The following is a 16,474-nucleotide window of genomic DNA, read 5'->3' as shown; positions in this document are numbered from 1 at the left end:
GGCGGCGCCTAGTATGAGTAGTTGTACCCGAGGCCGTCGAAGGTGAAGTGCGAGGAGGAGGAGCCGCCGTCGCCGCCGCCGTCGCCCTTGCCGGAGGAAGAGCCGGCGTTCTGCGCGTGCGCGGAGGCGGGCACGTGGTACAGCAGCGGCGTCGCCGCGTGGAAGGCGACGGGCGCCGCGGGGTGCAGCGCGAGCGGCGCGCCCGGGTGGAAGGCGACGCCCTCCTTGGTGAGCGCGGGGTAGGCGGGGTGGTAGGCGGCCACGGGGTAGGCGACGGCGCCGCCCGCGGGGTGCACGGCCACGGCGGCGGCGGGCGCTGCGTAAGCCAGCGGCGCCGCCGGGTGGTACGCGATGGCCGCCGGCGGGCCCGCGGGCTGGTACGTCACCGGGCCCGCCGTGTAGTACGTCAGCGTCTGCCCCGGCGCGCCGCCGCCCCCGCTGCCGCCGCCGTTGCCTCCGCCCCCGCCTTGCTGCTGCTGCTGTTGCTGCTGCTGCTGCTGTTGGCCGCCTCCCGCAGCACCGGATCCGTCGGCACCCCCGGCGCCGCTTCCGCCGCCTCCGCCGCCACCGCCGCCAGACGAGGCACCTCCGCCGCCCCCGGCGGCCAGTGCGCGCTGCTGCTGCAGCTGAGACTGCTGCTGCTGTTGCTGCAGGCTGGCCGCCGTGAGTGCGACGGCGGCGCTGGGGTAGAACCCGGCGCTGGCGACCGCCACGGCGCACGCCAGGACCGCGATCTGCAACAGTGCGCCGCCGTGTCAGCAAGTGGTCGCACCACCACCTCACTACACACTAGTGCTGATCGCAGGAGCGGCGGTTTCGCCCATTTCGATCCACGTCTGAGGTCGCGGTTCAAAAATGGTTCAAATGGCTCTGAGCACTACGGGACTTAACATCTGAGGTCATGAGTCCCCCAGAACTTACAACTACTTAAGCCTAACTAACCTAAGGACATCACACACATCCATGCCCGAGACAGGATTCGAACCTGCGACCGTAGCGGTCGCGCGCTTCCAGACTGAAGCGCATAGAACCGCTCGGCCACTTCGGCCGGCTCTGACGTCGTGAAAGAGGAATTTTTTTAACTTTAACATTCATGGAATGAGATTTTCACTCTGCAGCGGAGTGTGCAGATTAAAACTGTGTGCCGGACCGAGACTCCAACTCTGGACCTTTGCCTTTCCCGGGCAAGTACTGTACCATCTGAGCTAGCCAAGCACGGCTCACGCCCCACCCTCACAGCTTTACTTCTGCCAGTACCTCGTCTCCTACCTTCCAAACTTTACAGAAGCTCTCCTGCGAACCTCGCAGAACTACATAGTTGCCATTTAAATTAAGGCACTTATCGTAGCGATGGAGGAGCATGGAAATTCCTTCGTCGTAAAATTCGGCACCTGCGCCTTCAACCACGTGGTTACCTCTTCTTGAAGCTGTGCGTCGTCATCAAAACGCTGCATAGCCAACCACTTCTTCATTGCTGGGAATAAGTGGAAGTCGCTCGGTGCCAGGTCGGGACTGTACGGCGGATGAGGAAACAACTCCCACTTAAAAGATCCGAGAACTTCACGAGTGGCATTTGCAGTGTGGGCCCGGGCGTTGTCGTGAATCAGCAAGATCTTTGAGCCCAACTTTCCCCTGCGCTTGTTTTGCATTGCTCTTCTGAGGTTGTGCAGAGTTTGGCAATACCTTTGGGAGTTTATTGTAGTGCCTCTTTCCAGGAAATCCACAAAATCACACCTTTTCTGTCCCAAAACACAGTCGCCATCACCTTCCTTGCCGACATTGTCTGCATGCATTTCTTGGGTTTTTGGGGGGAATTTATGTGCCCCCACTGCATTGACTGCAATTTTGTCTCGCAGTTCACATGCTTAACCCATGTTTCGTCACCAGTAACGTTGCGATCGAGTAATGAGTCGCCATCTTTCTCGTAAGCGTCCAAAAACGTTAACGCTGCAGCCATACGCTGATTTTTGTGAATCTCTGTCCAGATTTTTGGTATCCATCTTGCACAAAACTTGTGGTAACCAAGTTTTTCGGTAATGATTTCGTGCAACAAACTTCGTGAAATTTGTGGAAAACTCGCAGAGAGTTCCGTTATTGTGAAATTACGGTTTTCACGGACCGCGGCATCGACGTTTTCGACAAGTTCGGCAGTCACTATGCTGGGTCTTCCACTTCGCTCTTCGTCGTGAACGTTAGTTCGGCCATTTTTAAATTTTATGACCCATTGACGCACTCCACCTTCAGTGAGTATGTTGTCCCCATACACTTCACAAAGCTGCCGATAGATTTCTATCGGTGTACAGTTTTTTGCAGTCAGAAACCTTATTACAGCACGCACTTCACACTTCGCGGCGTTTTCAATTAACGCTGACATTTCAAACAGTCACAGTAACTCAACGGAGTACAGCACGAACCTCTCACTAGCACGGCAGGATGCCGACTGACGGCGGAATGCCATGACACCAAGATGGCCGCGCTAGTCCCGCCCCTAACGGACACAAACGAAAACGTAATGTAATTTATGGATAGACCTCGTAACATGATGCTGACATAAATATCGTATCCGTACTGTTCTGTCAGTTCAGTTTCGGGCATGTTCTTGCGTTAATCTTCAAGTTTATTTAAGGTAAGTTTAAATCGAGTCCCACATGTCTTAGCTGTTGGAAGCCAAGCAGCTGACTCCTTGCAAACCTTCATCAAGTCCAGCTGATTTTTTGTTGATTATAAGCCTTTCCAGTCTGTTTTAATGCGGAAAAATATTACAGTTTATCTGTTTGAACGAAACAGTATAAACAAAACTGCAGACCAAGTTGACTCTACCCTTAGATTAATGCGCAGCTGTAATCGTTAAATAAAAACAAAATTTGTGTCAGTACTATGACTACGCTAAAGCGGTAAGTATTCTTCCTGCGCCCGCATCTCGTGGTCGTGCGGTAGCGTTCTCGCTTCCCACGCCCGGGTTCCCCGGTTCGATTCCCGGCGGGGTCAGGGATTTTCTCTGCCTCGTGATGGCTGGGTGTTGTGTGTGATGTCCTTAGGTTAGTTAGGTTTAAGTAGTTCTAAGTTCTAGGGGACTGATGACCATAGATGTTAAGTCCCATAGTGCTCAGAGCCATTTGAACCATTTTTTGAAATCTTCCTGCGCTCACAGATACCCGTAATCCGGAAGCACTAAGACAAGCACCATGCTTTTACTTTGTCGATCTCTGTATCTACATCTACACTCCGAATTCCACCGCACAGTGCTTGGCGGATGGTATTTCACACTAATATTACCGATGCCCTGTCGAATTCCATTCCCGAATAGAGCGAGGGAAACATTGCTGCAGGTTTGCGCTCTAATTTCTCCTGTCTTATTATCATTATCCCTAGTCGAGATGTACAATTGTCACAACAATGTGGTAGCACTGTCTTGTTCGCATACAGATTCTCTAAATTTACCCAAAAGTGTTTTTCGAGATTTCGTCGTATTTTCTTCAAGAATTCCCATGTAAGTTCTCCGAGAAATCCTGTCACAACTTCATAACGGTCATACCATTCTGTTACGACCACAGCAACCTGTAGCCGGTCTTTGATGTTTATTCTCATGTCTACTTTTAATGACTCTAAACGCTGAAACAAACTCTAGAACTGGTCACAATAGTACGTTGTGTGCAACTGCAATTACACATGCACTGCACTTTCACAGGACTCTCCCAAGAAATCTAAGTCGTTCATTCGCTTCCATTATAGTGATGTTGCATAATAGTGCACTTTCATATCTCTTCTTAGCATTATCCCCAAATACTTATACGATGTGACGTGCTCAAAATATGCACCACTAATCTCGTAATCGCATACTATCTGATTCTTTTGTTACAGACACTATCTTGCGTTAATCCACATGTAAATAGAGCTGACATTCACCACAAGAAGTGGAAATTTTTCTGCATTTCCTGACGATAGTCCAACGAGGATACTTTCCTTTAGAAAACAATGTTGTCGGTGAGGAATTATATATTGCTGCTGATCCTGTCCGACAAGCTGTTTATTTACCTGTATATTAAGAAGTTGGGGCGCACCCGTCCTTACTTCCATTTCTGCCAAACAATGCGTTCCCGTATTACGTAACGGGTTCTAGTAACCAAAAATTCATCGGTACAATAACACATCTGTGAAGATACTCCGTATGGTGGAATATTGGTCAGCAGTCGACAATATGGTGTTGTTGCCTTTCAGAAATCTAGTAAGTCGGGAACTATCTGTTTACCTGTATCTGTTACTGTTGTTCAAAGTTAACTGCAGAACTCTGTAGCTATACGAGAAGAAAGACCTTCAAGGGTACATAGACCGCACTGTCTGCAGTGTTCCCCACATCTGTTGAGGCACGTGCGACGTAACAGTCACTTGACGAATGTGGTGACTGACGAGGACCCAAAGATGTTCGAGTGGTTCAAGATTCTGGAACCAGGAAAAATACTTCGAGGTTCAGATGGTGTTGCTTCAGACATTTTCAAGCTCTTCTAGTTGTCTTGGAGCACTATACTGCTGAAATGCTTTACTTAAAGTCTTAGAAACTACATTGATAACCATCAAAATTGAAACAGTAGGAAGGATTGCAAACAACGTAAGTTTACATATTGTGCTTATACAGCATAGTAGGAAGAATGCGTGATTAAATTTGTAGGTGGCTTGTATGAATACACGGTGCGGAACTTAGTATGCGGATAGCAACATGGGGTTTAAACGGGCTGAGCTTGGGTGATACTCTTACGTTGTGGCTAGCGAGTGGTGGCATGCCCGTGTCTCGGCAACCCATCACCGGATGTTATTAGTGGTTGAGCGGTCTGGGATACAAGCTTCTTTGGACAACAGCTGACACACTCTATATCGAAGAGGGTCAGGACAGCAAAAGCATCATGTGGTCTTGCATTACCTTGTTGGCAGTCGATGTCGCAGAGACGTCGAAGACAGGACAGGGCCACCTGCCACAACACATCAGAAATGAAACACCTGCTGGCTGCATTACTAGCTGTGTGAGGCAGACGTGATCGGACTGTCTACCCAATGACAACTCCTTACCGTCATGCCAAGTGCAGAGCCTGTATGACGATGACGATTGCAGTCACACTAAGTTCCTTGGAGCCTCCACCACAGATATGGTCATTGTGATGTACGCTGAACCGGGACTCGTCTGAAAAGATCACGTGGTGCCCCCCAACGATCCCAGTGTTTTCGATGGCTGCACCCCTGTCGGTGAGCCTCTCTCTCAGTTGCTTCAAGAGGGGCCGCAACAATAGTCGTCATGTGGACAGTATGTGGTGTCGTCCATATCGCCGCACTGTTTGTGGGGATACTTATCTTGCTGCGAACAAGCTGATTTCCTGACTTGAGGTAGTGACGTGGCTGTACACTTCTGCACAGCCGAGTGAAAAATATGTCTGTCCTGTCTTACGCTAATCGCGTGGGGCCCTCGAGATCCTGCATGGCGTTGAGTATGACCCTCCTGAAAACATATAACAGTCGTAAGATCACGGCCAACGCGAGCTGTCCTACCAATGTCGACGGTAAATGTTTCTCTTTTTTACACGAGGCGTAACAGTATCTTCTCACAAACAACATTCAAACTCTGCGATAGAGAAATCAGGTGGGTAATCTTTCTTATACAGGGTGAAGATATACAGATATTTTAATATGCTATTCTACAAGAAAAACTAAAGTAAAAAGTTCAGGTAAACATAGGCCTGCAAATGTTTAGGTACGGAGTTACGGCTAATAAAAAATTTTGCCTGAAATTTAGCAACTTCGCTAATATGAAGCCATCGCAAAACTGCACGAGATTAAAGTAAAGCACGATTTCCATTTATTTTGTTGTTATTGATCTGGTGAATCCAATAAAACATGTCCCAGACGTGTATCTGTAGTAGTTTTCCGGAACATCCAGAGAAGCAAAGAAGTAATTTAGTAAATTTTTTAATTTATTAACTACTCGTCCCAACTTGTTTTTTTTTTTTATTTCCAGACAATCGCACAAATTTTTCAACAGAAGTTGTAGAGAATTTAATTTTGGAAAAATGATGGTAATAACATTAACTGAAACTGTATGAATGTGTCAGGTAATCTGCTTTTATTAATACCATAGCACACGAGAATTCATGTTAAAACGGAAAAAGCAAAGCTCAGTGTTAACGAAGCTGTACAGTGTACATACAATTTCACAATACATCCACAATAAATGTTCAAAAATGTCTCCACAGAGTTCAATGCATTTAGCTGTACGTGTATGAACAGATTTTGTTCTCATTTCAGTTTCACAGGATTGTTCCTAATTTCATCTATTGCATTAATCATGCGAGCAAGTAATGCCTCACGTGTATTGACTTTGTCCTCATAAAAACTATGTCTTTCATTCATCCCCATACACAAAAAGCCATTGGTGTTAAATTGGGCGATCTGGGTGGCCGCAGACGTGTAGCACCACGACCAATCCATTTCTGGGGGAAATGTTCATTTAAATATGTAATAACGGCGTTGGTGAAATGTGAAGGCGCGCCGTCATGTTGAAAATGCATCTGCAATTACGTAGCAAGTGGAACATCTTCGAGCAAGCGGGGCATTTCTTCTTGAAGGAATTGTAAGTACGTCTCGCTAATTAGACAGCCTGGGAAAATGAATGGTCCAATAACGTGTGTGTTGATTATACCACACTACATATTTATGCTATATCGCTGCTGGAAATTGTGTTGCACTGTTGCATGTGCCTTTGCTTCAGACCACACGTGCTCCTTATGTAAATGTTTATACCATCTCGAGTAAACTGTGCCTCATCAGTAAATAAAATGTATTTGTGTAACTGTCGATTAATATTTAACCAGATGCATAACTCCAAGCGAAGGGCAGGATCTACCGGGTGTTCTTTCACTGAATGTCATTATGTTCTTTCACTGAACAATACAGAAAACTAACTCGTTTCAAGGTTAGGAAATGACTGAAACAACTCACTACGGGCTCCAACAATGACACATACGTTTTCGCATTTTCAATGAAAAGTGAACAAATTTACTTGTATAATAATCTTTGCTTCTCTGGATATTCTGGAAAACTACTGCAGATACACGTCTGGGACATGTTCCATCAAATTCACCAGACCAATAACAACAAAATAAATGGAAATCGTACTTTGCTTTAGCCTCGTACAGTTTTGCGATGCCTCCACATTAGTGAAGTTGCTAAATTTCAGGCAAAATCGTTTATTAGCCGTAACTCCGTAACTAAACATGTGCGGATATATGTTTATATCAACTTTTTTCTTTTGTTTTACTTGTAGAATTACGTATTAAAATATTTGCATATCTTCGTGAATCATCCTGTATTAGCGTGTAGATGGCATTACTACTATATTCTGGCGAGAATGCGCTGACATGCAAATTTTTTCAATCATTTCCATACTAAGTTTGGGACTGTGGATGGCAATTATCTCAACGACACAAAGACAAGATTTTTGTTCCAGAAGATCAGACTGGATAAAAAACAATTTTCACCCATTCGCCCATAATAAGAATGCGCCTTTGGCATAGCTTTTGCACAGCACATTCGCATAAATCAAAATACTTAACTCTGGGAAATGCGTTCCGAGTGACAGTTATAAGGCTTATCTGGACTACATCGTTCTCTCCTGTATGGAGTACAACTAAGAGCACATATAAATCAGGATAGTATCACTAGGAGTGCCTGTCTCTACGAGAATCGTGTCACACTTATTCAACTCTCGACAAGAAATGAACTGCGTAGTACACAAATTCCTCCAAGAGATGAATACAGACAAGGATTACGTCTGCTAGACAGGATTGTGTACAGAAACAGTGCACATGTCAATGAACACCCTTGATATATAAACTTTCACGGCCTGTGGCAGTTTCAATAAAATCATTTTGGATGTTAGGACACGTCGTAGTACATCACTAAAACAACGATCGATTTTCAGTTTAATCGCCCTGAAGACGACCGGTATAAAGACGGTCGAAATGTCGATGGTGTAGTTGTAGCAAGCCGGCTCAAGACGTCAGTTCCATGCCACTGCCACTATCCAAGATACTGCGGGTCAGCTTGCAGAATACGCTGGGTTAATGGTACCCAACCCAACCGAATCACTGCATGAATCCAGGACAGAGGTTCTTTGTAAATTTGACTCGATTTTGTAATCGTTGCAGTAACGCCACATACACTGTCAACACGTGATGCTTTGTCAGATAGCATATGTGTTGCTGCAGTCGACATGGAAGCCGGCGGTTGTGGCCAAGCGGTTCTAGGCGCTTAGGTTTAAGTAGTTCTAAGCCTAGGGGACTGATGATCTCAGATGTTAAGTCCCATAGTGATTAGAGCCATTTACACCATTTAAGTCGATATGGAAATACTTAAATATCATGTCATTGACTTAGAAAAGGCTGGTTTTGTTTAAAAAAAATACAACACATAAGAAGATAGTACATAACAACTGACAAGTGATAATTCTGCAGATTAAAAACCAAAATGAAAAAGGTGATAAGAAATGAAAAGACATTGTAGACAGAGCTCAAATTCCTATGTGTCTATGAAAGAGAAATATAACGGCTTTTGAAAAGCTTAATTTCGGTATTCCCCTTAAGCTATCTAGGGAAAGGAAAGAAAACCTAATCTCTACATATTCCCAAACATGAGTGCAATACATTGACAACTGTGCCATCTTGCCCGGTCTGCGAAAAAGAGATGGAAACTATTTTCACACTGTATTTTCCACCTGAATTGGACTCCGCATTATTTTTGAATTTTGAGGTGTCCTCCTGGTATCTGACAACAGTATCTCCCGCTCATTGTGATGAAACGACACCAACGCGTTGTTCGCTCACTTCTTTAAGAAGGATAGGTGTGGGCCAAGCCGGCCGGAGTGGCCGAGCCGTTCTAGGCGCTACAGTCTGGAACCGCGCGACCGCTACAGTCGCAGGTCGAATCATGCCTCGGGCATGGTTGGTTGGTTGGGTTAAAGATGAAAGGGACCAAACTACAAAGGTCATCGGTCCCTTGTTTCATAAAAACACAGAGCACAGTGAAACTATCCACCAGTCAGGCGAAGCACTAAAAGAAAAATTCCGGGGGAAGAAAAGCCCCATAGTCCATTGTAAGACAACAAGGAAAACAGAGCACAGCAACAAAAACAACATAGAGAACAAAGGCAGAAGGAATTAAAACTGCACAGCAGAGGACTGTGGCTGGCTGATCACGAAAATAATAGGATGAGCCAGCCACTCTGCAACATGTTAAAACCTCCAGCCTAAAAGTTTAGGGTGGAGTCGAATCACAACACAAAACTAATTAAAAGAGAGAGCTCAAATGAGGGTGATGTAATAAAATTAAATGGACCTATAAAAGCCGCTTGCGCGAATAAAACTTAAAACCCGATCTGCCATAGAGACATTGTCATCTAAAAGAGATGATAAAGCACCCTGGAGATTAAAAGTTCGCCTGAGGGCGGTTAAAAGAGGACAGTCCAACAATATATGGGCCACCGTCATAATCGCACCACAGCGACAATGAGGGGGGTCCTCTCGACGCAGCAGATGACCATGCGTCAGCCAAGAGTGACCAATGCGGAGCCTACAGAGAACCACAGAATCCCTGCGAGAGGCCCGCATGGAGGAACCCCACACAGTCGTGGCCTCCTTTACACGCCGCAGCTTGTTGGGGGCAGACAGAGTGCGCCATTCGTCTGCCCATATCCCAAAGACCCGACGGCGTAACACCGATCGGAGATCAGTTGCCGGGAGGCCGGGTGTGTGTGATGTCCTTAGGTTAGTTAGGTGTGTGTGTGTGTGTGTGTGTGTGTGTGTGTGTGTGTGTGTGTGTGTGTTGGGGCTTATGGACGCTCAACGTCGAGGTCATCAGCGCCCTACACACATTAAAGGGAACGAATGTGGACAGACCTAATAAAACTGAAACACACACGCGAAGAAAGCAGGAAAAGAAGGAAAATGCGACATAAGAAAGTAGAAGGTATGGAAAGGGAAAATGTAGCAACAAGAATGCCACAGTAAATTGTCATTGGCTGGCCACTTACATAAAATATGGGCGAGCTTGTCACACAGTGAGTAGGGGACTGATGACAGAAGTTGTGTCCCATAGTGCTCAGAGCCATTTGAACCTTTTTTTTGTGGCCCAATGTTTAATCGCTGGATTCGTTTTGAGGTATCATGGGACCACACAGGTCTTAACTACTCGATCGAAATGTCACAGTCGTGCGACCGTGGACTCGATTCAGGAAAACTGTGACAGATTCGTGTCCGCCCACTCAAAATTAGGTTCTCCATGTTTTCCCCTCTACATCTTTTAAGGTGGATTTCTTTTCCCATCTTCCCGCGGTCCGAGACTTTGATCCTTCTTGATGACATTATCGCCGACTGCTGTTTCATCCTGTGATGGAGACTCGTGCTGTCATCACACTGCTCTCTCGGCCGTTACGTCAGCTTTCTGATCTGGAGCGGCTACTCCCCTTCCATGGAGTTCCTCATGAGTACCATCGACCCTCCCACTCCCTCCTCTTCCCGCCCCTCCGCCAAACCAGATCTTTGGCTGTAGCGGAGATCTGAGACACTGACAGCTCAGCTAATTGGATGAACAATTTAAGTGGTAAGACTAATTGTATCGCACTTTACCGAGGTACTTACATGAGTCAATTAAGTTTTATGTTCTATGCAACTTACGTGTCAGGAAGAATTTTCTGAAGGCATCTGAAGTGGAGCCTTGAACGTAAATGAACTTCTGCACGTGTACGATAAGCGGTTACACAAGAACAGAATGAAACTTTGTAAATGTCGTTTCACAGACGAATTCTGAATATGAGATGGATAATGAGATACAGCGAACAGTTGCGACGAATAGAAATTTAAGGCACAACTTGACACTCGCTGAGTCATGAAGGAATTGTAGAGATGAAGAGGCTTTCACGTGATGTACTAACGTATAGAGCAGTCTTCGGACAACAATAACAGCATGCAGTGTAAGCATGACTGCCACTGGTTAGGGTGCATTAGCGTCTGGAACAATCCACGAATAGCGGCCTCGAGTCTGCAGACATACAGACTTTCCACACAATTACGAAGATACCAAGTGTAGTGGACTGACAAGGCAGCCAGTCCACAGTGACGGGTAGCCGAAAGGGCTCACGTACACACACGCCGACTGGCGCGAAGTCTGGAACAGGATACGTGATGAATGTGATAAAGAAAAGAACGTAGCTACTAGAACACTTAACTTTTATATCGTCCTTTGGTATACAGCATTCTTGATGATACAAGTGAGACTCTTTAGATACATGCAATGGTACAAATGGCGCCTTGCTAGGTCGTAGCCATTAACTTAGCTGAAGGCTATTCTAACTGTCTCTCGGCAAATGAGAGAAAGGCTTCGTCAGTGTAGTCGCTAGCAATGTCGTCGTACAACTGGGGCGAGTGCTAGTACGTCTCTCGAGACCTGCCTTGTGGTGGCGCTCGGTCTGCGATCCTGACAGTGGCGACACGCGGGTCCGACATGTACTAATGGACCGCGGCCGATTTAAGCTACCACCTAGCAAGTGTGGTGTCTGGCGGTGACACCACACCAAGGGCAGATAAGTGCGGGAACTATCGTACAGTTAGCTTAATGGCTAATATATCCAAGTTACAGACAAGAATAATCAGGAAAAATATCCAGAAGATTGGAAAAGAAAATTGGGGCTCTGTTATGACGACCAGTTTGGCTCTGGGAAAGGAAAAGGCACCAGAGAGTTAGTTCTGAAGTTGCGATTTTTAATGGAAGCAAAGCTTAAGAAAAATCAGGACGCATCCTTAGGATTTTTCGACCTGTAAAAAACCTTTGACTGTGTAAAATGGTGCAATATATCCGAAATTCTAAGAAAACTGGAGTGAGCTATATAGAAAGAGTGATAATGTATAGCATACAGGATTTCAGAAACAGTGTGAAAAGCTTGTAAAGGTGATGCAGGGTAGGTTGTACCGGGAAATAATTGCTAAGAAGGACATTCGATACGTCGTGTCGTTTTTGAGTTACTTAGCAATGAAGTTAGCCAATCGGGATGATGTACACGCAAATTAAAGCGACCCACCAGATACAATTGGTGTCAATTGTTATCATAACTTAGACGACAGCGCACGAGACTGCTCAGACTTTCGCTCGGGTGAGATCCTTACTACCACCCCATGTCCAATTTTTGTATCGCTCAATTGTTCGGTTTTAGGAAATCGAACAAAGACCACGTATGGCGACACCGTCCCTGGTGGGCTGCTTGAATTTGTGCGCGCAACACCCTGATTGGCTAACTTCAGTGCTAATTAACTCGGAAACCGCGTGGCGTAACGAATTTTTTTCTTAACCGTTGTTTCTCAGCAACAATCTACTCTACAACACCCTTACAAGCTTCTAAGACTGTTTCTGACCACCCTGTATATACAGTAACTAAAACGGAGGGTGTAAGACTAAAAGACCAAGAACTAATTGTTCGAATTAAATAGAGTGTAAGACACGTATACAGTCTTTCACACCTACTGTTCAATCTGTACATCGGATACGCTATTCCAGAAATAAGAGAAAGTTTCGGGAGATCGATTAAAATTCAGTGTTAGAGGATATCAATGATAAAATACGCTGATGACATTACTACCCTTAGAGAAAGTAGGAAGAATTACAGGACGTCTTGAGTACACTACTGGCCATTAAAATTGCTACACCACGAAGATGACGTGCTACAGACGCGAAAATTAACCGACAGGAAGAAGATGCTGTGATATGCAAATGATTAGCTTTTCAGAGCATTCACACAAGGTTGGCGCCGGTGACGACACCTACAACGTGCTGACATGAGGAAACTTTCCAACCGATTTCTTATACACAAACAGCAGTTGACCGGCGTTGCCTGGTGAAACGCTGTGATGCCTCGTGTAAGGAGGAGAAATGGGTGCCATCAAAGGTCGGATTGTAGCCTATCGCGATTGCAGTTTATCGTGTCGCGACATTGCTGCTCGCGTTGGTCGAGATCCAATGACTGTTAGCAGAATATGGAATCGGTGGGTTCAGGAGGGTAATACGGAACGCCGTGCTGGATTCCAACGGCCTCGTATCACTAGCAGTCAAGATGACAAGTATCTTATCCGCATCGCTGTAACGAATCGTGCAGCCACGTCTCGATCCCTGAGTCAACAGATGGGGACGTTTGCAAGACAACAACCATCTGCACGAACAATTCGACGACGTTTGCAGCAGCATGGACTATCAGCTCGGAGACCATGGCTGCGGTTACCCTTGACGCTGCATCACAGGCAGGAGCGCCTGTGATAGTGTACTCTACGATGAACCTGAGTGCACGAATGGCAAAACGTCATTTTTTCGGATGAATCCAGGTTCCGTGTACAGCATCATGATGGTCGCATCCGTGTTTGGCGACATCACTGTGAACGCACATTGGAAGCGTGTATTCATCATCGCCATACTGGCGTATCACCCGGCGTGATGGTATGGGGTGCCATTGGTTACACGTCTCGGATACCTCTTGTTCGCATTGACGGCACTTTGAACAGTGGACGTTATATTTCAGATGTGTTAAGACCCGTGGTTCTACCCTTCATTCGATCCCTGGGAAACCCTACATTTCAGCAGGATAATGCACGACCGCATGTTGCAGGTCCTGTACAGGCCTTTCTGGAAACAGGAAATGTTCGACTGCTGCTCTGGCCAGCACATCTTCCAGATCTCTCACCAATTGAAAATGTCTGGGCAATGGTGGCCGAGCTGCTGGCTCGTCACAATACGCCAGTCACTACTCTTGATGAACTGTGATACCGTTTTGAAGCTGCATGGACAGCTGTACCTGTACAGGCCATCCAAGCTCTATTTGACTCAATGCCCAGGCGTAGCAAGGCCGTTAATAAGGGCAGAGGTGGTTGTTCTGGGTACTGATTTCTCAGGATCTATGCACCCAAATTGCGTGAAAATGTAATCACATGTCAGTTCTAGTATAACATATTTGACCAATGAGTACTCGTTTGTCATCTACATTTCTTCTTGGTGTAGCAATTTTAATGGCTAGTAGTGTAGAATGAACAGACTAATGAACATGCAGAATGACGAAAGTAATGAGGATTGCCAGAAATAGCATTACCGATACATTTCGTATTAAAATTGAGGATCACGAAGTAGACGAAGAAATTTTGCTATTTTGGAAGCAATATAACACAGGACGAACGAAGCAAGGAGGACATAAAGCAGATCAGCACAATTTAAGAGGAAATTCCAGGGGAAAGAAGGCTGCAAGTATCAAAAACTTGCCTTATTGTGAGGAACACATTTTTGTGAATATTCGTTTGCAATAGAGCATTGTATCGTACTGAATCGTGGATTGTGGAAAAACCAGAACAGAACAGAATCAAAGATGTGAGAGGTAGTGCTACAGACGAACAGTGAAATTTAGGTGAGCTGATAAGATAAGAAATGAGATGGTTTTCCGCAGAATCGGCGAGGAAAGGAATATTTGGGAAAAACACTGAAAAGAAAGGATGAGATGATAGGATATCTGTTAAGACAGAATAGCTTCCATGGTACTACAAGGAGCTGTAGAGGATAAAAACCGTAGTCGAAGACAGGGCTTAGAACACATCCAGAATATAACTGAGGACGTGGGGTCAAGTGCTACTCTGAGTGTGTGTGCGGTTTGAGGTTTTCGGGCGCTAAACAGCGTGGTCATCAGCGCCCAAACGCATAGAAACAGGAACACATGCGGTGAAGGGACGAAGACGGACAGCGAACAAGGAGAATGGCTAAAAGACACAGACCTGACGCAGTTCCAAAACCTCACATACAGAGGCAAAACAAGAGGAGAAGAAACGCACTAAAAAAGGAAAGGAAACACAAGGAAAAGAGAACAGAAATCGAAGTGAAGCATGTAGGTAATCGTGACTGGCGGACCTCTTACCTAAAACCTGGGTGAGCCAGTCACCCAGCAGCACAATAAAATCCTCTCCCTAAAATCCGAAGCAACAAATTGGACAGGACACAAAACCATAAGACCTTAACCACAGTCGTTGCGTCATCTTGCAAAATAGAGGGCAAATCCGGTGGCAAGGAAACCACAGCCCTCTGGTCAGAGAATAAAGGACAGTCAAGTAAAATGTGGCGGACAGTAATCTGGACGCCACAAGCACTGCAGATTGGGGGGGGGGTCCTCCCGTCGGAGTAAAAAACCATGCGTTAAGGGACTGTGCCTGATGCGGAGGCGAGTGAGGAGAACCTCATCCCGTCTGCATGACTGGTAGGACGTACGCCATGGCCGCGTGGTGGCCTTGACCAAACGCAGCTTATTTTCACCGACTGCCAGCCACTCCTCTTCCCATTGATTGACGCAAAAGGGAGGTAACAGTATGGAGGGGGACGGCACATTCAACAACGTGAGGGAGGGAACATGCATCTTTGGCAGCCACATCCGCTAGTTCGTTTCCCCTAATACCCACGTGCCCCGGCACCCAGCAGAAAGAAACCTCCTTCCCCTGTCGTTGCAGGTGGAGTAGGGCATTATGGATGTTCTTGACGACCGTATCCGCTGGGTACAAGTGTTGTATTGTCTGAAGGGCACTCAGGGAGTCAGAGCAGATGAAAAACTTAAGACTGGGAACACATCTCATCTGCTCCAATGCCCGCAAGATCGCAAACAATTGGGCATCAAAGATGGTATACGCCGCAGGAAGCCGTAACTTGACGACTCGATCAGGGAAAACAACAGCACATCCAACAGAGTCCCCCTGTTCAGAGCCATCCGTAAATACTGGTACATGGTCGGGATGCTGGTTTAAAATATCGTAAAATAAGGAGGTAAAAACAAATGCAGGAGTGCAGCTCCTCCGGTACTCTGGCAAGTCTAAAAGGACGCCTATGGAGCAACCAGAGAGGCAGGCGGGTAAAACCCTGGAGATGAAGAGGTTGGCACAGGAGAGGATATCGTGGCGGGCCGCTAAGAAACAGTCAGAAGACTGATAATTTGCATAAAGCTCGTAAAAGTTGTGTGAGCGGAAAGCGATACGCCTGCACCTGTGGCTTACCTGCAGAACGGACATGGTGCGAGCACACAGCTGTGGCTGCGACTTGGAGAGGCGTGGTCGCCGCCACCGCTTATATACACCGCGCACTCACCTGTCGCAAGGAGCGTCCCGCGCCTGTCACAATGAACCATTCACGTTAATCGTCCCGTCCGCGGGCCTTCAGAAACATTGTCGCGTCTGCAGTCCCGGCCCTGCAGCAGCTGCGCCTAGGTGGCGTCGCGTGGGCCGTATGCAGATGCTCCTCTGTCTCAACGCGACGCTCGGCGGTTTCACCTTCTGCACCACAGGTCTACCTGCTACATCAGGGGTACGACCGTCTTCTGACGTGGAACGTCTTTCTTTCTGCTATTTTCCTGGACGATACTTACAATGAACAGGTGCAC

General features: G+C 46.5%; 1 protein-coding gene across 1 annotated transcript; it reads right to left on the bottom strand.

The window, feature by feature from the left end:
* Nucleotides 1-8: 8 nt before the first annotated feature.
* Nucleotides 9-16,106, bottom strand: LOC126233331 (vitelline membrane protein Vm26Ab-like). Its single transcript, XM_049942857.1, has 4 exons — nucleotides 16,092-16,106; nucleotides 580-734; nucleotides 288-438; nucleotides 9-224 (listed from the first exon to the last, which is right to left on the bottom strand). The coding sequence occupies exons 1-4, from the start codon at nucleotides 16,104-16,106 to the stop codon at nucleotides 9-11; spliced, it is 537 nt and encodes a 178-aa protein (XP_049798814.1).
* Nucleotides 16,107-16,474: the final 368 nt, after the last annotated feature.

The sequence above is a fragment of the Schistocerca nitens genome, chromosome 1 (genome assembly GCF_023898315.1).
Source record: "Schistocerca nitens isolate TAMUIC-IGC-003100 chromosome 1, iqSchNite1.1, whole genome shotgun sequence".
NCBI classification, from domain to species: domain Eukaryota; kingdom Metazoa; phylum Arthropoda; class Insecta; order Orthoptera; family Acrididae; genus Schistocerca; species Schistocerca nitens.
The sequence above is the reverse complement of the archived record's forward strand: the minus strand, read 5'-3'. Positions and strand labels throughout refer to the sequence as shown.

What these genes read in the sequence shown, in the direction of transcription:
- LOC126233331 (XM_049942857.1), bottom strand. An exon ending in GGGGGCGGCGGAGGTGCCTC is followed by an intron (nt 439 to 579) that starts GTCTGGCGGCGG and finishes CGGCGGCGGCAG; the next exon opens with CGGGGGCGGCGGCGCGCCGG. An exon ending in CCGCCGTGGCCGTGCACCCC is followed by an intron (nt 225 to 287) that starts GCGGGCGGCGCC and finishes GCGCTCACCAAG; the next exon opens with GAGGGCGTCGCCTTCCACCC.